General features: G+C 42.0%; 2 protein-coding genes across 9 annotated transcripts in view; one reads left to right on the top strand and one right to left on the bottom strand.

Annotated features, from left to right (window-relative positions):
* HDHD2 (haloacid dehalogenase like hydrolase domain containing 2) overlaps window positions 1-3,804 on the top strand; it is a 43,039-nt gene extending 39,235 nt beyond the window's left edge. For all 4 annotated transcript variants that reach the window (XM_063716787.1, XM_054537595.2, NM_001134189.1 and 1 more), the window contains 1 exon segment: window positions 2,431-3,804. In XM_063716787.1, the coding sequence (XP_063572857.1) occupies window positions 2,431-2,534 (104 nt within the window). In that variant the 3' untranslated portion in view covers window positions 2,535-3,804.
* Window positions 3,805-9,912: 6,108 nt separating this feature from the next.
* KATNAL2 (katanin catalytic subunit A1 like 2) overlaps window positions 9,913-20,835 on the bottom strand; it is a 495,511-nt gene continuing 484,588 nt past the window's right edge. For all 5 annotated transcript variants that reach the window (XM_054537847.2, XM_024236163.3, XM_054537848.2 and 2 more), the window contains 3 exons: window positions 11,805-11,967; window positions 10,852-10,954; window positions 9,913-10,342 (listed from right to left, as the gene is read on the bottom strand). In XM_054537847.2, the coding sequence (XP_054393822.1) occupies window positions 10,203-10,342; window positions 10,852-10,954; window positions 11,805-11,967 (406 nt within the window). In that variant the 3' untranslated portion in view covers window positions 9,913-10,202. The remainder of the gene's footprint in view (window positions 10,343-10,851; window positions 10,955-11,804; window positions 11,968-20,835) is intronic.

The raw sequence follows: 20,835 nt of genomic DNA, 5'->3' as shown, positions 1-20,835 counted from the left end.
TCTCTGAGAAGCCATCAGCATAACACAATCAAGTCCAAAATGTGTTAATTAGTAAATCAGCTAAGTACAGCTCTTGGAAACAGGCATATTTGTATCATTGATTTTTGGTCAGAAAAATCGTGAATAACCCTACTGGTCTAAAAACATGTGGAACAGCCAGCTCCATTGGTAAATTTTAACTCAGTGCAGTGGACAAGTGCTGGGCTTCCCAGTGTTGAAAATAACCATAAATATTTTAATTCATATTCAATAACAAGTGCTTTCTGTGGATCATCTTGAGCAATTTTGTTTCTAAAGGGGTAGCACAAGGTAGATGCTCAATATAATTTGATCAATTATTTGTTAAAGATTTTTGACTAGTCCTAACCAGAATTTGTTTAGCATGTGAAACAGTCATCTAGAAAAAAAAATAGGATCTTTCTTTGCCTTCATATATCATCAACATAGCATCCTGTTTTCTCCCTCCATTCCTCATTTATCCATCCATGAAAGCACAGGCTGCTGCAGTGAGTGAATCAGCCATGAGCAATGCAGGCAGCTCCATTCACTCAACAAACGTATTGAGCCCCTGCTGTGTGCTAGGTGCTAGAACTAGAACATATACCTAAGCCACTTTTGTCAATTTGTATTTTGTAGAAACCCCACTTGCAGAGCCAGACTAAGCAAAAGCCTTTAACTCCATGGCTAGGAAGCTTATTTATTTGTCCCTTAGACCATTGGATCCAGAAAGTAGGTCATATAGTAATATTTAGTCATTAACTTACCTGTAAGACCAAATAGAAACCTTGTGAAGGAGTTTATACTTAATGATATTTAAGCTTGGGAAGAAAACTGGCAGTAGAGCTTGCTGCGGGGACCATACTATGGACAGGTGCCTTCAGGGTGCTGACGAGAGTGAGGTATATATTAATTACCTTTGTACATTTGATGCTGGCTCCCTTCCTGTAAGAAGTTATAATCAGTAAGATAAGACAGGAGGCGTCTTCTCCACCATGATGCAAAGATGTGGAAAAGAGGGTTTTTCAGGCTTTGTGTTTGTCTGGCAAAGCCTCTTAAAGTAGTTGTAGAAAACAGTAGGTCTGTTGTTGAAAGAGCTGAGTTTAGGCAGAGAAAACTGGGAAAAGCAGAAGAATCAACAACAGAGACCACAAAGGGATGAGAGAGCAAGGAGAAAGGTGAAGGGCAGAGGCAGCCCTGGGGGCTACAGGGCAGGAGCTGCATTCTGCATTTCCTCCCTCCCCTCTCTTCTTCCCTCCATTCATTCTTTAAAAAGATATTTACAGGATAGTTACTGTGTGCTAGTCACTATGTTAGGTACTTGGAATACATTGGGACACATAACAGATATAGCCCCTGCTCTCAAATAACTTAGTCTTCTTAAATGTGAGACAGATGTTAAACAAATAAATGCATAATTACAAATGGTTGTAAATGTTGTGGAGGCAAAGAAGAAGGTGAATAACAGGGAGGGGTTTAATTTGGATGGGAAGATGGGGTCTGACCTGAAGCATGAAGGAGGTAGTCAGGTGAGAATAATGAAATGACAAGGGAATGGCACGTGTGTAGGCCCTCAGAAGAGCAGGTCCAGTCTGGGACTGCAGCCTGGTGAGCCAGTAGCACATGCTTAGATGAGAGGGTTGCTGGGGCTGCATGACAAAGGGCTTGGTAAGCAGCAGTAGAGATTTTGGATTCTTTCTGAAGGACACTGGGACCCATTAAAGGGTCTTTACATAGGGACTGTGTGCCTTCTGACTTGTAAAAGCTCTTTGTGACCACTGTGGAATGGTTCCTCTGCTGTGTTGAGGTGTTAAATTGTGTGCCAGGTGCTAGAACAGCAGGCCATCTTGAATTCCAAGGTTGGAAGAGTCAGGCAGTGGGCCTGCTGCTTGATGCCAAGTGGCCTGTCCTGCCTGGCCCCAGGCCTGCGAGCATCCATCACTCTTTTCCTCCCCAACCCAGGGCATTCTCATCTGCCGGGCTCCCGGGCTGCCTGGATCCCTGCGTGGCAGCAGCACATCCTGTTCCAGTTGCCTTTGGGAGCGGATGAGTCTTCTGCCCTCTGGGGTCTGGGCTTCCATTTTAAAGCATTACTTTAATCACCAATCTATCTTTAGAGCTGAGGGCAGGGGAAAGAAAATGATTTCATCAGCAGTGAACATGTGAAGGGAATCTTAGCTGTCAGGCGATCCAGTACCTGTGGCTGTCCCTTGTGAATGACCAGAGGGCCTGGGGAAAGGCTGAACGTGACATTTCTTTGAATTGCCTCATTTACATCCTGAAGCCTCAGTAAAAGGTGATTTGGGAGATGTGCAGCCCCTGATTCTGTCTTAACTATAAGGGTGGTTCTGTGATGACCCAGGTGCTCATGGGGTATGATTAATTTAGCATTCTGGTGGCAGCCTGTGTTTACTGGCTTTACTTTCATTTCAGGGAAATATCGAGCATCAGATGAAGAAAAAATTAATCCACCTCCTTACTTAACTTGTGAGAGTTTCCCTCATGCTGTGGACCACATTCTGCAGCACCTATTGTGAAGCAATGTGTGCATCTGAAGCAACTTGAAACGCAGCTTCTTATTGTCTGGAATGAATCCCTTACCAACTCAGTGCCAGCAGCAGTAGACAACAGTCAGTGCTGATCGCTTTTTAACCCTCTTTTGTTGTGCATTAATTAGAAAGAAAGGTATTGAATTGCGGCTAGCCAGTAAGCCTTGCTAATCTCTTTTATTTTGTAACTGAAGATGAGACCCAAAGAAAGGGAAAGCTGAGATTTTGTGCCATTCCTTTTAAAATATTCATCAGGTTAGGCAGGGCTGTGGGGGAAAAGCTACCACAGGGAAGAGTGTTCTCTGCTGTCTCCTCACTGGAAAACAGGGAGGGGGGATTTCAGACTGTGAAGAAAGTTGAATGTGGTTTTTAAATTATAAAGTAATGTATTAAAAGGTGCATTAGGCTGTAGTTCTAATATTGAGTTCAACTGTGAAATCCATCAGATATGCCAAATGGAGAAGACAGAAAGCAACAAAGTGAATTGTCCTTTAGCCCAAGTGATACAGTGAATTTGCTTTAACAGATGTTGAAAACTAAATTTTCTACTGTATTCCCAGCACGGGTGACTTCTTTTTCTCTTCATTAGCCAGAGATGACTAATTTAAATTTAGAACCAGATTTTAATTTAAATTAATATTTCCATTAATAACCTGTTCATTGCAGATACCTATTATATTGTGTAACAGTTGTTTTGGAAATTTTATGTAAAATTAAAACTATCAGTATTTTACAGATGTTTTAATTAGACATTGTTATTAACAGGAACAGTACAGAAACTAGAATCAAGCCTTATAATATCTTATAGACCTTGCATTTTTGAAGTTAGTGTCCACTAGGGTCCTATTAACTGTACATTTGCAAGATTTCATTATTTTTGCCTCTGACACTATGGGAAAAATTTTTTAGAAGCTATTGGGACAGATTCAAGCGTTTATGCACTTGGTTACTACAGCTGTAAAATGAAATCTCGTCTTGTAGCATGGATTATTCTTCTCGTGTTAAACCCACCAAAATAAGGGGACTAAATAGGTAATGATTTTCCTAGTGCATTTGCATACTGTGATAATCCTGGGCCTTGCAATAGTTGTATAGGGCTCTTGGGCATTGAATTATTAGGATGTAATTGTACATCATTGTAGTGTTCACCTTATTGAAGTTCACTCTGATGTTAATGAGCTTCGGGTTTTGGTGCTTGTTTAGAGATCAGCAGTCTTGGATGGGAGGGAACAAAGCTAAATAAATGTTGGTTTGGTGAGCACTGTGTTTTTGTTTTTACAAATGCCTTATCTTAGTACTTATATATCCCAGAGTGCAAAAGACAGATGTGATATGACTACCACCCCAAATCAGAAGGATGAGCAGAGTGGCTAAGAGCATACTCTGGATCCTGGTAACACAAAATTAGCTCTCTGGCCTTGGGCAAGTCACCTCACCTCTCATGCCTTCTTTCCTTATCTATAAAATGGGGATAATGATAATGTCCACCACATAGGGTTGGTGTGAGCATTACGTGCATGAACTATATATTAAGTACTTAGAATATCATTGGGCAAATGGTAAGTGCTGTGTGTTTGTGATGATGATGATGATGAAGCAGGACTGTCCACATTTAACAGTCTGAAAAAGGTTGGTAGAATTTATCTTTACATTTATCTCAGTAGAGAAAGTCTTACTAAGGATTAAAAAAAGGATATTCTGTACTACATTTAGACTTCCTCAGAGCAAAGCTGCACAGAGAGAGAGCTTAGCCTGTGGGTAGAGAGCTCTGTGTGGTGCCTGGTGGGTGGGCTGCCTTCAATTTTGCCCTGTTGCTTGGGCACCTGGGTCCGTGATGCCTTGGCCCAAGCATTATCAAGTGTTTGCTAGTTGCTGTGCACTGAGTGCCCTGATTATGATGGGAAATAAGCATATTAAGAAAAAGCTTTTGCTTCAAGGGTCCTTTCCAGTTGAAGAGCTAAGGAAAAGAATACACACAGAGGCATTCCCGTCCTCTGATGTCGTCCCTGACTTCAGGATGGGGCAAGGTGTCCCCTCCTTCATGTCCGTGTGGCCCTTTAAGAGTGTACTTACGTCTTCACATGCTCTTCTCCCCACTAGACAGGGCTGCATCTCGTTCTTTTAAATTTTAATTTTGCTACCCAGTTAAATTTGAGTTTCATCATTCTTTCCTATATCTGCTGCAACACAGGTAAGCACTCAAATGGGTACTGAACCAATAAAAACTAAATATCATAGGAGTGTAATGCTAGAAAGCATAGCTTTGAGTGGGCAGGAGAAAATGTTCATTTTAGACTTGTCTTAAAGTTGCCCATAGGGGAGGCCCATTAAATAAACACTTGGAAGTAATGGATCAGATGCTCTGGAGACAGGCTAGAGCTAAAGCCAAGAAGGGAACATCATTGATGAGTCAGGAAGTGAAGAGGGTAAAAGTCTCCTGAGCATGATGGACTCAGCCAGGAGAAGTGGCTTCTCTCCATTCTTCCATTCCACTTTATCCCTGTGAGCCCTGAAAATCTTAGTTTGAGATCTTTAACAAGCATTATATAGGACTTGCTAACTGACCAGCCCACAGTAAAGTTCATGAGAATAACTAAAAATCTTATTTATAAACATTCCAATCCATGTTAGTCTCAGCTGGTTAGCCTGCCTTGGGCCTCATAAGTTTAGTAACTGAAGTTTCTTAGGCTTCATTTTCTGGCTGTCCCATTTAAAGGGCTATCTGGTATTAATTTCAAGGATGGTGTTTGCATCAGTTTTATTATAATCCTGTCCTGGGCCAGAAAAGGGACCATGTGACACCTTGGGACTGGAAAGGTTATTAGAAAACATCCATTGTCAGGAGTTGAGTGTCCCACATCTGCTGTGAGCCAGGAGTGTGGAGCAGGGCAGAGCTCCAGTCCAGGGGAAACAGATTCAACCCCCTCCACCCACACCTCCAGAGTCAGCCACAGGTTGCAGTAGCTCTGCCTACTGTACGTTCTGCATCTGTGAGAGCTAATCATAATGGCTAGGAAAGGAAAAGGAGGATAACCTACCTCATTCTAAGTGACAATTCCATCAAACTTTAGCCGTGATGTCAGAAATTCCCGTGGAATGATAATATGTGTCACTTCACACATAATCCCACATTTTAGAACTTACAGTAGTGTGTTGGACAGGGAAGTTAAAAACACCTACACTGATTGTGTTCAATTGGTTTTTGGATCAATGTGTGTTCATGTAGGATAAAACTGAAGTCCTTGGGCACCTATAATAGAGAATTTTTTAAATGACACTAACCTATTGCATTAAAACACTGCCTCGAGCAGTAGAATCCCTTTGTGATGTTAGCAGTTGTTTGCAGAGGGCTGTGTTTGCCTTATCATGTTTATTTGACATAAGTCACAAAAGCTTTTTTCAGCCTAAATGCACAAGGCTTTTGGTGACTTCTGTATTATATCAGCCATCAAGGCCTCCTGTCCCAAATCATGTTGCTATCTTTAAGGAGCAGTAACGAGGGTGCCAAAGTACCAGAAATCATTTGTTTCAAACAGTTTGAATGCTTTTTCCAGCGCTTTTCTTTATGTCATACACAGCTCAACTCCTGTTTGTTTCACTAGCTGATCTTCCTGAAAAAATCAGATATTTAATGTTCTCTGTGAGTAAAGCATAAGGGAGATGGAGAGAATACAGCTTTGGCTCCTAAGATGCGTGTCTCTTAGTTGGGAAATTAACACATATAAAAATGTAGAACAATACCAAGGACTCTGACACGTTCAGAATGGTTGTGTAAGTCCTCTAAGATCATGAACAGTGAGCAAAACGCATGGGAGTAGTAGTCACAGACAGTGCTCAGATAGCCTTTGGCCTACGCCAATTTAAATAATGTTTCATTCAACGGCAGTGAAAAAAAGTACTCCAGGCATGGAGCTTACATTTGGAGGGAGCAAACAAATGATGAAACACGTGCATTTATACACAGCTACCTAATACAATGAGAGATTGATGAATGATGAAGAAGAAGGCCAACAGGAATGCGGTTACTTTAGGTAAGTATGGTCTGCCAAGGAAAGCTTTTAAAGGTGAGTGGGAACAGGCCGTGGGAATTCTACAGGCATATAGTTAACCTTGATTGCCAACATCTGAACACCAGGAGATTCTAGTGCAAATCAACTACTGGGTTTCTAGGAAGATGGGAAGAACTGGCTATGTTAGATCCAAATTTCCATGTCCAATTGGAGCAGAGTCATTACTGTGTCAGAGAGTCCCTGGCCCTCTCTAGCTCACCACCGTCTCCACCTCTGCTTTGCCTAACATCCATCTTACTCCTAATTTGCCACTACATTCCATGTTTCTGTAGGTCTTTGGGCTGTGACCTCTGCTTTGGAAGAAAATACATTAAACTTTCCTCCAACAGCTATCAGGCCAATCTCCTATGTAAACTTAGATATATACTTCTAATCTACTTTAAAAAAATAATCATAGAGACTCAACATAGGAGGTTAGTCATATGTGTTGGTCTCTTTTTCTCAAAGCCACACCAAAATAAGAGTAAAAGGAATAAAATGTAAACCCACAGGGTCAGCCCACAAGAGAAGGTAGAGGAGGTATCAGTGGATGAAAAGGTGCAATAATCTGAAAGGTGGAAACTGGTTGGAATGTTGATAGCCAAAATCAGTGCAAAGAAAATACAGCCAAAATTCATCCTGTAGAACAAATTCAAAGACTCAAGGCTTGTAGACAGCAGGTAGGGAGGAAGTGAGGTACAAGACAGGATTGAAAGTGAGGAATTGGTTAGAAGTTGGAGCCTCAGGAAACTTCCCCACCCTGAGCAGTGAGATGCCAACCCCTAGCCAAGGCAGGAGAATGGAAATTTTCCATTATTCTCTGGAAAAATAGAACCATGGAAATTAGGGCCATGGGAACAGTGGGCATGGTGGTGGGCCAGGGTGAGATGCAGGGCTGGAAATCGATTAGGTACAAAGTGCTTATTCTGCCATGGTCTTCTGCTCCCCTTTCCCTTAGAACACCAGGACCAGAGCGGGTGGGAAGGGAGTGGAAAGTTTATCTGGTATATTTGGCCATTTGGAAAAGAATATTGATGAGTAACCTGACAGGTCTGAGAATGTGTTGCCAAAAAAAAAAAAAAAAGATACTTAGAAAATTAAGCAAATAGAAAAACGAGGCAGTTGTTAATTCTAGGAAAGACAAAACTCAACAAGAAAGCAAATGTAATTCTAATTCACTAGCTGGTTCTGCAGTTAACAATGTACAGTTCTATTAAAAATATTGATTATTGAGTTAACCTAAAATCACAATAGAATTTTTGGGATGATGGAGACAGATATGTATATGTGGTAAGGAAAGAGCAGAGAGATGAAAGAGCTACACTTCATTTCATCCAAAGTGGGAATAAATGTATAAAACATCAAGAAGAAGCCACCAAAGTAAAGGCGTGACAGAAAAACATCCACATGCTGAAGTATTTGAAGACAAATTTTCTTAGGATAAAGAGGACTGAATATGTGATTGAATAGAGGTGGAAGTGTTAAAAACATGGACTAGGTGATATTTAAAGGGAATGGAGGATGTGGAGATGCAGCAGGCACACAGGCTGCATATGGGGTTTTGGAAGTGGAAGAAGGTTAAGTGTATTTGCTGTGAGGGATGGCAGGACTGCACTTATCCTGAATGAATTCAGGAACGGGCAGTAAGCAGAAAGGACCTAAATGTATTGTCACAAAGCATGCTATCCAGAGGAGCATTTCCCCTGCCCCTTTACCCAGTCACTTTTGGGTACACATACAGCACCAACTTTCCCACTGCAGCAAATTCACAAGAGCAGTTGAGATTTTATAAAATTAGAAACGATGTTAATGGCCACAAGCAAATGGACTAGCAGCTACAAGAAATGTCAGCTGATGGCATGACAAGAAGAACCCCCAAAAACCATAAAGTAGACATTGGAACTTAGGCCTTACATCAGTCTTGGGCCATTCAAAGTAGAGTCCTCTGTATCAGTGGTCCCCAGGCTTTTTGGCACCAGGGACCGGTTTCGTGGAAGACAGTTTTTCCATGGACTGGGCCTGGATGGGGGGCGGGGGATGGATGCTTTTGGGATGAAACTGTTTCATCTCAGATCATCAGGCATTACTTAGATTTTCATAAGGAGGGCATAACCTAGATCCCTCACATGCACAGTTCACAATGGAGTTCATGCTCCTATGAGAATCTAATGCTGTCGCTGATCTGACGGGAGGTGGAGCTCAGGCAGTAATGCTCACCTGCCTCTTAGCTGCTGTGCAACCCAGTTCTAACAAGCCATGGACGGGTACTACGGGTCCATGGCCCAGGGGCTGGGGACTCTATGCTCTATGTCACTGGTGCTGCATGGTGTAGTGCCTGATGCTTATGAAGAAGTTTGAGCATATACTAAGATGAAATCTTTTTTATTTTCAATTGTTTAAATAAGGTATATTTTCAATTTGACATTTTCCATGAAATGATGTTTAAAGAGGCATTTGAGAATAATCTCAAAATAATCGATACCGAAAAAAATGCTTTGGTTTTGTTTAAAAGGGTAAAATCCTTTGGGATACTTAGCTATCCAAAGTGTCTCTTTCTGGAAGTTTTTCCTCTTGAAGAGTCTGTCTGCAGGGATGATGAAGACAAGGCAAGGAAGAGAAAAGAAGGTGATTTCCCATAGGTAAGTTCTAGTGGGGGAAAAGAAGTGGCATTACTTAGTGGAAGCCTTCAAAATTTATCAAGGGTTGAAAGTAGATGCCTCGGATTGTGGGTTTCTGAGAAAGATGCTTCTAGTTGTTTATAACCCCTTAAGGAGAGGGGGAAGAGCCTAAGAGCAGGGAAGACTTGGGACAAATGTTGTCGAAGCTCAGGTGCCCCATCCTAAGCTTTGGATCTGATGAGAAGCTGTGGCAATGGAAAGAGAAGGGCAGAGCACACCGGATGTGAGGTGTGAAGAGTGAAAAGATGTTATTGGGGGCCAGAACCCAAAACAGTCAGACTGGCAGCTGATGGTGATGGTGTGCTAGTCACCCTGGCTATTAGCTCTGGGATCAGAATGCTCCGTGATATTTCTGAGTGGGGCTTAGTTTGGGAGGGGTTTGCTGCTGACAAAGCTGGATGGAGTCAGAATTAGGGGGAGCTGATGAGATTCAGAATATTGTCCAGAATGAGAAACAGACTGCATTGCCTTCCCTGCTTCGGTCCTCCTTCACCCTGGGACTGTCAGCTGGGCAGTGCCTGTCAAGCTTAGCTTCTGCTTGGCTGCCCCAACTCAGGGTCATCCTGTGCATGGCCAACACAACTTTTCTAAGTACATCTTTTTCTTCAAAAGTTTACAAATGAGTAACATTACAGAAAATTGTTCGTTAAAATTTTATGGAGTCTAATTGTCAGAAAAATCTCCATTGTATGACCTAATAGCACATACATGTATGTAACTGAAACCCTCAATATTTTGCTGACATCAATAATGGTAAGTTAATAAATATATATCAGCTATCCAAAACAATACAGTGGCTCAAGTTAATCCAGTCTTCAAGAATAATTTTCTCTTTTCCATTCCAATCGTTTTGTTCTTCTCCCACGGACACTAATAAACTAGGAGGTCTTTGTGATTGCCTTTGTGGCCAGGTCAGGGTAAATGTGGTTTCAAACAGACTCGAACTCTCTTTGCCAGTCTGAGTATCTCTGAGCCAGATTCTTTGCGGAGGGCTTGGTGTGAGTTAGCACATCCAGAAAGTCGGCAGTGGTTACTGTGTCCAACTGGATCCCGGGTAAGTCGCTGCTTTCTAGGATAAGAACACAAGAGTAACAGCACAACAATCGACCTCTTGGTGATCAATGCTCTTGAAACGCTAATAGACCTTCTTTCAAAATAATGCATAATGCAGCATCCTTAATTGATAATGCAGCAAAAGGCAAGACTAAAGAGGGCTGGGGAAAAATTCTTTAGTGTGCAACTGAGTTAGCCCCTAAGGCCCAGACAAAAAAATGTGACCTAAATGTATTGTTACCGGGTATTATTTAATATTTATATAGTGCCTCAAATGGATCCAGCCCAACATTAGAGTGCGCCAGAGAAATAAAAGCCTGAGCCCTAAGGAGTTTATCATTTGCAAGCAAAGTCGATCCGAATCAGAACACCCATGGAGGAATGAGTTGAGTGAGGGATGATTTGACCAAAAAACGCGTTGCAAGTGTAAAGCGGCACCAAGAACAGGCACCAGGCTCCATCTGCTGGTGAGAGGGATTTTTACACAAACTTCCCGGAACACCTTCATGGTGATCCAACCCATACCTGACTGGTGATTTTCAAGTGCATCAAAGATCTTCCTCACAGGCCGCATGGCTGCTTCCCTGCAGACGAGCTTAATGTCTGAGCCTGAGTAGCCCTCAGTCTCCTGAAACAGCCAAAAAACCAGCCATTGGTCAGTGGGCAGAATGCTCCTGGTCATTACGTTGTTATAGGCAGGACCCAGTATCAGAAGCCCTGTGTAGATTCTATATCTGTCACCCATGAACACCCTAAAAAGATTCCCAGATAAACAGTGCTTGAGGAAGAGACCCTGCTAGCATGCTGAGATAACCTAAGCAGCTGGGCTAGAATGGCTTTCTAACACCATCGAAATATGCTGTAAGATGCCAGTGAAGGATCAGAACACCCAAATTAGCCTATGAGGGCCCCTGTGCTCAAATCCAAGGATGGTCAAATTTGGTAGGTACGTTTATTCTTGTAAATAAGATCATACCTGCCATTTAGGAACCTCAGAGAACATTGTGTTCAAATGTTCACCAAAAGCAGGCAACATTTCTACAACACCTTGGGAATGGACAACAGTGATAATGTGCATAATAGACATGTACCTGGAGCTTTTCTGTTATGTAATCATCACAGTCATTCTTTGTGGCTCATCTGCTACCCATTTTACAGATGAAGAAACTGAGGCTCAAAGAGTAAGTGACTTCTCTGAGGTCACACAGCTAACAAGCAGCAGGGCCAGGATTTGACCATAGGTTCTCTGAGTCTAAACCCTATGCTGTTTCCACTGCCTCACATTGTTTCTCCTTCTCTGAATATTTTTAAGTGAAAAGGAGCTTATTCTTCATGAGGATGCCCATTGCATTACGGGGGCAGCTTGGATCTTATTCTAAGTGTCTCAAGCTTCTATCAGCTCATGGTGAGACCTGGTCTACAAGATGGCCATGTGGTGGGCCCTTGACCTACATGTGCCCCTCTCCAGGGCAGCTGACCTGGCTCAGCACACTGTACTCCAGCTCTGTGCGCAGCTCCAAGGCCCTGCTCTTGCTCACAGGAGGCAGCCAGTGGTAGATCATGGCCTGCCTGGCCTCCCGGCTGGGGAGATCGACCAGAATCCTCTTCTCCAGGCGGCGTAACATGGCACAGTCCAGTTCCCTGAAATCACACCAGAAATGGAGCTGGACAGGGCTGCAAACACACTTCCTGAACAACAACTGTACTTTAAGAACAATTTAGCATTGCAGGAAGCAATTCTGCATTTTAACTGTCACTCTACATCTATGCCTTGAGTGGATGGGACAATTACTTAATATTATTTGGAGAAAGAATTGGTGAGAGAGAGAAGTGAGGGAGGGAAGAAGGAAGGGAAGAGAGCGAGGAAAGCAGAAAGGAAGGACAAGAAAGAAGGAAGGAAGGAAGGATGAATGGAAGAAAAGAAAAAGAACACATTCTTAGAATGAATGAAAAGTAATTTTAGGTGACTTAATTTGGGGTACAAAAACCAACTAACAACCAGCAATCATGAGTATTCTCATTGCAGTTGTAACATGAATTAATCAGTTCGATCTTGCCAGTGAGTAAATTATTGCTGACAATAACTTGGGCCTTCTAAGTACATTAATTCTTCCAAAATTCTCAGTCCTTCTGGAGTGAATGACCCCCTCACTTCATTACATTGGTGAACTTAGCACCAGTGGCCCTTCCCGGGTGCCCAATGCAAATACAGCCCTTTCAGACACTCACTTTTACTCCTCCCAAAACTGTCAGGCAAAGTTTATGTGATTTTGCATCCACAGGCCATTTCCTTAAACTTCTTGATATGGTTTGGCTCTGTGTCCCCACCCAAATCTCATCTTGAATTGTAATCGCATAATTCCCATGTGTTGTGGGAGGGACCCAGTAGGAGATAATTTGAATCATGGGGGCAATTTCCACTACGCATGCTGTTCTCATGGTAGTGAATAAGTCTCACGAGGTCTGATGGTTTTATCAGGGGTTTCCGCTTTTTGCATCTTCCTCATTTTCTCTTGCTGCCACCATGTAAGAAGTGCCTTTTGCCCCCCGCCATGATTCTGAGGCTCCCCATCCATGTGAAACTGTAAGTCCAATTAATTTTTTTTTCTTCACAGTCTTGGATATGTCTTCACCAGCAGCATGAAAATGGACTAGTACACTTTTTTTTTTTTTTTTTTTTTGAGACGGAGTCTTGCTCTGTCGCCAGGCTGGAGTGCAATGGCTTTCAAACTAATATAAAAGTAGAATAAAACAATTGAACATCCATATACATATCATCTTGATTCAACACCAGTATTCTTCTATATCTGCTTCGTATCTCTTTATCTACCTATTCTTGCTAAATTATTTCAAAGTAATTTATATCATGACACCTCATCCCTAAATATTTTAGCATGCATTTCCAAAGAAGGGCATTTGCTTACATAGCCACAATATCATTATGACACCTGGCAAAACTGATTCTGTACTGTGTCTAATGCTCAGTCCATATTCAGATTTCTCCAGTCAGGGTGGAGGGTGGGAGGAGGAGAGGATCAGGAAAAACAACTAATGGGTACTAGGATTAATACCTGGGTGATGAAATAATCTGTACAGCAAACCCCCATGACACAAGTTCACCTATACAACAAACCTGCACATGTACCCCTGAGCTTAAATAAAAGTTAAAAAATAAAATACTCCAACCATCCCCAAAATATCTTCCATCATTTTCTGACAAAATCCAGTGAACAAATATGCATTATGTATGGTTATGTCTCTTAAATCTCTTTTTAATCTAGGCCAGCCTGCTTGCCCTAGACCCTTTTTGAAAAAACAGGGCTAGCTGCAGAATGTCCCACATTTTGAATTTGTGTGATGCTTTCCTTGTGATACATGAAACTGGTTCCTCTATTCCCTGTCTCTAAGAGGGAAGTTCTAAAAGCTTAATGAGATTTAGGGTAAATATTTTTTGGCAAGCATATTGCATAGATGATGATGTGTTTTCATATTCATCAGGATCCACACATCTGTGTATCTCACTGTTGGTGTGGTGTTTGATTTTCTGGTGGCCATGGAACTCTCCGTTGTAAAGAAAAATATCTCAGCAACTAGTAAGTATTCTGTGTACAATACTTTGACACCATAGGAATACCCAATTCCTTATACCCTTTCAACTAATGGTTTTAGCATCTATTAATGATCTTTGTCTGAATCAATTATTTCACTAGAGGTTGCAAATGCTGATTAAACACACACCCACATACACACACAGAGTTGGATTTTTTCTTTTTGAGCCAGGGTCTTCCTCTGTTGCCCAGGCTGGAGTGCAGTGATGCCGTCTTAGCTCACCGCAACCTACACCTCCTGGACTCAAGCGATCCTTCTGCCTCAGCCCCCCACGTAGCTGGGACTACAGGTGCGAGCCGGGCTAATATTTTTTGGACACAGTTTCACCATGTTAACCATGCTGGTCTTGAACTACTGAGCTCAAGCAGTCCATCTGCCTCAGCCTCCCAAAGTGCTAGGATTACTGGTGTGAGCCACCACACCCGGCCTGGATTTTTCATTCCAAATACATTATTTGAAGTTATTATGAAATTACATAGCACTATTATGTAAAGCAGAGCTTTCCCTCATCAGCTGAGGCTATTTGGTTACTCTAAATTACCATTCCTATTATCACTAGATCATCTTGAGTGTGAGTCTGTGAACTGTTTATTTGATTTTCTAGGATAGAAATTAGGAAATTCCTATATGTTAGCCTAACCATTGATAAAGAGTAACAATGAGCTGAGTGCGGTGGCTCACACCTGTAATCCCAGCCCTTGGGGAAGATGAGGTAGAAGATTCGCTGACTATGCTGGGCAACAGAGTGGGACCCCGTCTCTGCACAATATAAATAAAATTAGCCAGGTGTGGTGATGCACACCTGTAGTCTCAGCTACTTGAGAGGCTGAGGTAGGAGAGTCATCTGAGCCCAGGAAGCCGAGGTTGTAGTGAGCTGAGATCATACTACTGCACTCCAGCCTGAGTGACAGAAATACATTTTTAAAAAAATAAAATAAAATTTTAAATATTTTTTAAAAAAGAGTAACAATGAAAACGTCATCACCAGGTATTTCTCACTCATAAAAACACTGAGATTATCTAAACTGTCTTCCCATTTTTTCTTATTCTCATTCTGAATCTATGTTACAATATTTCTTTTTAAATTGAAAACATACTTCCAGGGAACATATCTGAATCCTAAACCACAGCAACCAGATTTCTTTAAGGAGTGTGTCTTTTCCTCTCCTATTGTTCGTCTAACCCTGAGCTGAGAATCCATAGTCCAGGGGTGCCTTACCGACAGTAACAATGACCTATTTCTTTTTTGCATTTGCTTTGTTCTTTTATCAGTCTCACCCTGTTGACATTCATCGCACATCAGAGACTCAGCCACCTCTTCCCTTGCACAATCATTCCCCCTCTCAAGGCACATTTATATTCAAGGCACAGGGTCAAGGAAAAGAGAAAAAAACACGCTTCACAGCAGAACTTTGCCTAGCACTCCAATTGAGGATGTGCTCATCTTTGCTTCAAATGGTTTCTCCCTTGTTCATACTCAGCAATAATATACAGCCAGCAGGCAGCAAGAATGATGCTGTTCCCCTTGACTGGTCAGCACCCACACCACACCAGTTGTTCAATATTTTGAATATCACCCCTGCATATAAGCCACAAAAATATGTTATCCTTCATACCCAAGGATGTTCCAACAGAAGGCTGTCTGTGTTACTAAGGTTGAAATAAAAACACTATATTAGTCCATTCTCACACTACTATGAAGAAATACTTGAGACTGGGTAATTTATAAAGGAAAGGGGTTTAATTGACTCACAGTTCCACATGGCTGGGAGGTTTCAAGAAACTGACAATCATGATGGAAAGCAAAGGAGAGCGGCAGGCATCTTCTTTACAGGGTGGCAGGACAGAGTGAGCACTTATAAAACCATCAAGGTGCAGTGAGATCTCATGAGAACAGCATGGGGGAAACCACCCCTATGAATCAGTTATCTCCACCTGGTCCCGTCCTTGACAGGTGGGGATTATGATGATTATAATTGAAGATGAAATTTTGGGTGGGGACCAGCCAAACCATATTAACACTTCATTGTTGATGAACTTTAACTAAGACTGCACTTAAATTTGGGGATAAACACAATCACCTCTGCTTCCTCCTACTAAACACCACTGAAAGAGTTTTTTAACGGCATAAACCCACAAAAGCAAAGAGAATTGGAGAACTGATTGAAGCAAAGATTTGAAAGCTGGGAAGCATAATGATGAGTAAAAGAAACTTAGTAGGACTGAGAAGCTGCTTTCTAAATCAGCAGTAAAGAAAGTCAAGAAATAATCTGAGTCACAGAAACCCCAAGAGACTTGGCAGTATCTTCTTCTACCTTTAGAGGTGAGGGTGAGGCTGGGTTGAAAATAGGGGGTTTGATTGCCAATTTGTATAAAAAAAAGTTAGATCACAGATTTCCACCTCCTTCAGTAGCAGGGGAACTGCCTCTCCCGTACCTTAGCAGAGGGTAAAATGGAGGGTCTCCAGGCTGGGAAACACCAGGCTCAGTTGAAAATATTGTACTGTACTGAAGCAATGAGATACCGACTATCCCTAGACTATTAGCAGCCAAACTCTTGCCCTCCAGGCAGGAGATTGCAAGAATCGTCACTTGGCAATCTGACCAGCCAAAGAGAAAGACCCTAAGGACATTGATATTGGGAGTTCCCCAACACAGTAACCCAGCCAAATCTCAATACATGGAGCCCACAGTTGGCAAGCCTTTCCCACATGCACAGAGCTTCCTGTGGGTTTTGTTAATGTACCCCTCTCATAAACATTAGGCAGCCAAGAAGACCTACATCTGTGGAACTCCTCTAACTTGAAGACAGAGCCCAACACAAATAAACGGGGGGAAATAAAAAGAATCTTGGAGAAAACAGAATTCTTCAGGGAAATGAAACTTCAAAAATTAGTATTCTCAGAGAGATGTAAGAAAATATTGCCATGAAACAAGAAGAGTGTCTTAGTCCATTTTGAACTGCTATAACAAAATACCTGAGACTGGGTAATTTATAAAGAACAGAAATTTCATAATTTGTCATTTTGGAGGGTAGGAGACTAAGATCAAGACACCAGCAGGTTTGGTGTCTAGTGAGAGCCTGGCCTCAGCTTCCACGATGGCACATCCTCAAGAGGGGGAAACAATGTGTCTTCACATGATGGCAACTGGAAGGCAAAAAAGAGAGACCAAACTGTCTCCATCATGCCTTTTTATAATGGCATTAATCTGTTCATGACGGTGGAGCCCTGGTGACCTAAACACTTCCCATAGGGCTCTACCATCCGACACTGTTGCATTGGGGATTAAGTTTCCAACACATGAATTTTGAGGAACACATTCAGACTACAGCAAAGAGGATGCCATTTAAAAAGAATAGAGAAAAACAACAAAACGCAGTAACTTGAGAATACAACATATGATAGAAGAAATTAAGAACACAATGGAAAGTTTAGAAGATAAATCTGGAGAAATCTCTCACAGAGTAGGACAAGAAAGACACACAAGGCCAGTCATGGTGGCCTATGCCTGTAATTCCAGTGCGTTAGGAGGCCAAGGTAGGAGGATCACTTGAGCCCATGAGTTCGAAACCAGCCTGGGCAACACAGTGAGACCCCATCTCTACAAAAAAATTAGCCAGGCATATGCCTGTAGTCCCAGCTAGTTGGGAGGTGGGAGGATCGCTTGAACCCAAGAGGTTGAGGCTGCAGGGAGCTGTGGTCATGCCACTGCACTCCAGCCTGGGTGACACAGCCAGACCCTGTCTCAATTAAAGAAAAAAAAAAAGACACACACACAAATACACACACACACAAAGAAATTTGAGATGAGAAAGAAATGGTTTTTTAAATGAGAACATTATTACAGGAGAGCCAACAGACAATAGGAGATCAAAAAAAAAAAAAAAAAAAAGGACAGAGAAAACAGAAGGGAGGATATCAAAGAACTCATTCAAGAAAACTTTCCAGAATTCTAGGAAATAATTTTCTGTATGTGAAATATTAATAAAAGCAAATGCTTAACTAGTACTTGACTAAGTGGCAGGCAATATCTCAAGCTTTTTACAGACATTAATTCATTTAATTCTCACAACAACCCTATGAGGCAGGCATGAAGATTTAACTCAGTGAGTCCCTGAACCTGTGCCTCAATTAACTGCTAGTGGACTCCCAAGTCACATCGTGGTGAAATTTCAAAACCTGGAGAACAAAGAAAAGATCATAAAAGCTTCCAGAGAGAAAAAACAGGTTATGTACCATGGATTAATAAGACTTCTCAACAGCAATGTAAGACATTAAAAGAAAATAGAACACTGCCTTCAGAATTCAGATGAGAAATAATTTCTAGCATAGAAATCTATCTCTTGATGAAGACATCAATTAAGTTGGGCGATAGAATAAAGACATTTTCAACATGTGAGGCCTAAAAAAAATTACCTCCCATGTACCCTTTATCAGGAAAACATTGGCGTATTCTCTCCAAAGGAGGAGAGTAAACCATACCAAAGGACTATAAGGGATTCAAGAAACAGAGGCTGTGACGCAGAGAGTGAAGGACCCTCCAGGAGGACGATGGGGAAACCCAGGGTTTCCTCTGTAGAGTAGGTTCAGGACAAGCAGGTGAGCCTGGAGCTGGTAAGAAGGCTCTTACCAGCCTTCTTTCCAAGGAGATGAAACTCATAGAATGCCTGGCATGTCTCAATGTATCAAGAGACCATCTAGACAGTTAACAGAGAGTTGTGACTGAATTATAGGAGAAAAAGGTGAAGTGATGGGGGAGAACAGAAAAAAGGAAGAGAAGGGATTTTTTTTTTTTTTTTGAGACGGAGTCTCACTCACTGTCACCCAGCCTAGAGTGCAGTGGTGCGATCTTGGCTCACTGCAACCTCTACCTCCCAGGTTCAAGCAATTCTCCCACCTTGGCCTCCTGAGTAGCTGGGATTACAGGCATGTGCCACCATGCTGGGCTATTTTTTGTATTTTTAGTAGAAATGGGATTTCGCCATGTTGGCCAGGCTGGTCTCAAACTCCTGACCTCAAGTGATCTGCCCGCCTCAGCCTCCCAAAGTGCTGGGATTACAGGCGTGATCCACTGCGCTCGGCTGGGAGATCTTTTAACAGGGAAGCTAAATCATTACATTTGTACCTTAGGAATTCAGTGCCGTTCAGCAGTATTTACCGCCTGCCATGTGTATTGTCATTGCTATGCCTCCAATATACAGAAACAAAATGCCCTCTTCCTTATATGTAATTAAAGGCAGTAATATGGAGGGTTGAGCCTTGGCCTGTAGGATCATTGATCCTGTAAATTTGAAAGAAAAAATAAGAGCTGATATCAGACTGAAAACCCCAAGGGAAGAGAAAATAAGCCCCTAGAAATGGCAGAGCACGGGGTGATGAGCAGTTGCTGTATTTTCTTCCAAGGCCTTTACTTTGGATTAGCTACTTGCTTCTAAAAGACAGGCTGCTAAAGAAGAAAGATTCTTGCATAGGGGCTCCTTCTTCCTGCTGTCCCCATCCCATCCAGAGTGACTTCCTGTCTAAAGGAAGTCCAGAACCCTTCAGAATGCCCTAGGAAAATGGAGTCTTGTAGATGATGTGGAAAACAATCCCTCACTACAGATGTCTGTATTGATCAGCTAATGCCCTAAAGCAAGAGATTTACCTCAAAACTGCTGTGGGCACAAAATAAGTGCAACTCTCTGACAGCCAGGTCTGATGAATGCACTTTTCATGACATCAATAATCATATAATCACACAAGGGAGGAAACGAAAGACAAATGGAATGTACCCAGGAATCATTCTTTATGCCAATATATTTATATAAAAAAATTTAACCTGTGGCAACCAGAAAGCACTCCCCATAGTCCCTGGACTTTGAGTTTTGAACCGAGTTACTCTGTTTTAATGTCTCCTTTCTTTTGTTTTTCTGGTACTTCTGTCACCTCAAAGGTCAAAACTACCAGCAAGTGTGAGCTGCTGGTGTGCAGCAAGTGTGAAGTGCAGCGAAGACTCACAGACCTCAGAGTTTGGTCCACTGGACCCAGGCCCACTGCTGGATAAACGGCGCAACACTCACTGGCCACTTCCATGGTTTACATCTTGCTTCAAGGCCTTGCGCCCGGTCAGCTGAGCACCTGTGCCAACCCTCAGGTACCTTCTTAAGTCCCTTGTCCTGTCTCCACTGTTAAACCAGGGTTCCTGGGACAGAGATCATTCCAAATTTTACAGAATGTGGAAGCAACATAATTCTAGTTTATTCCTTCACTAGTTAAAATGTATTAAGTTTAAATTATCAGCATAAGAGAAACCAACCTTCAGTTTTAAAAGTGAAGTCTTTGCAGTATGTCTATGTAACACCATGAAGTGAGCGGTCAGGACAAGTCTGGAAATTAATATTTATTAACATTCTGTGGTTGATAATAAGGAGCCAATGATTAAGCATTGAAGGGTACTTTGTCTTCCACAGTGAGCCAAGCATCAGCTGTCCCCCACCTACAGTTCCCACTTGGGCCAAACTGGTCTGCTTGCCATTCTCAGAATCCACTTTTTGCCATCCTAGTTCTGAGTTCCTAGTCAGGCCATTTTCCTTGTGTGGAACTTTCACTTTGTCTATCAAAAGTTGAGTCAAGTTTATAGACCCAGATCAAGTGCTCTCTACCTCATAAAGGCTTTTAAAACTGTATGTCATCAGAAATTGCCTCTTTCCCTTGTATATTTTTATTCTATTTATTATTGTCTGTACCAATCACGTGGTGCTGGCTGTATCTCCGCCTCATACTTATTTATTTTCTATCCCACTGATTGTTCAATCAGATTGCCAGTTTCCAGAGGCCAAAGATTATGGACCATATGATGTGGATTCCCCCTCCCTCCATCATGCAGAATAAATACCCAACAGGTGCTCAAGAAATACTAT

The sequence above is a fragment of the Pongo abelii genome, chromosome 17 (assembly GCF_028885655.2).
Source record: "Pongo abelii isolate AG06213 chromosome 17, NHGRI_mPonAbe1-v2.0_pri, whole genome shotgun sequence".
NCBI lineage: Eukaryota > Metazoa > Chordata > Mammalia > Primates > Hominidae > Pongo > Pongo abelii.
This window is presented reverse-complemented; position numbering and strand designations above follow the sequence as displayed.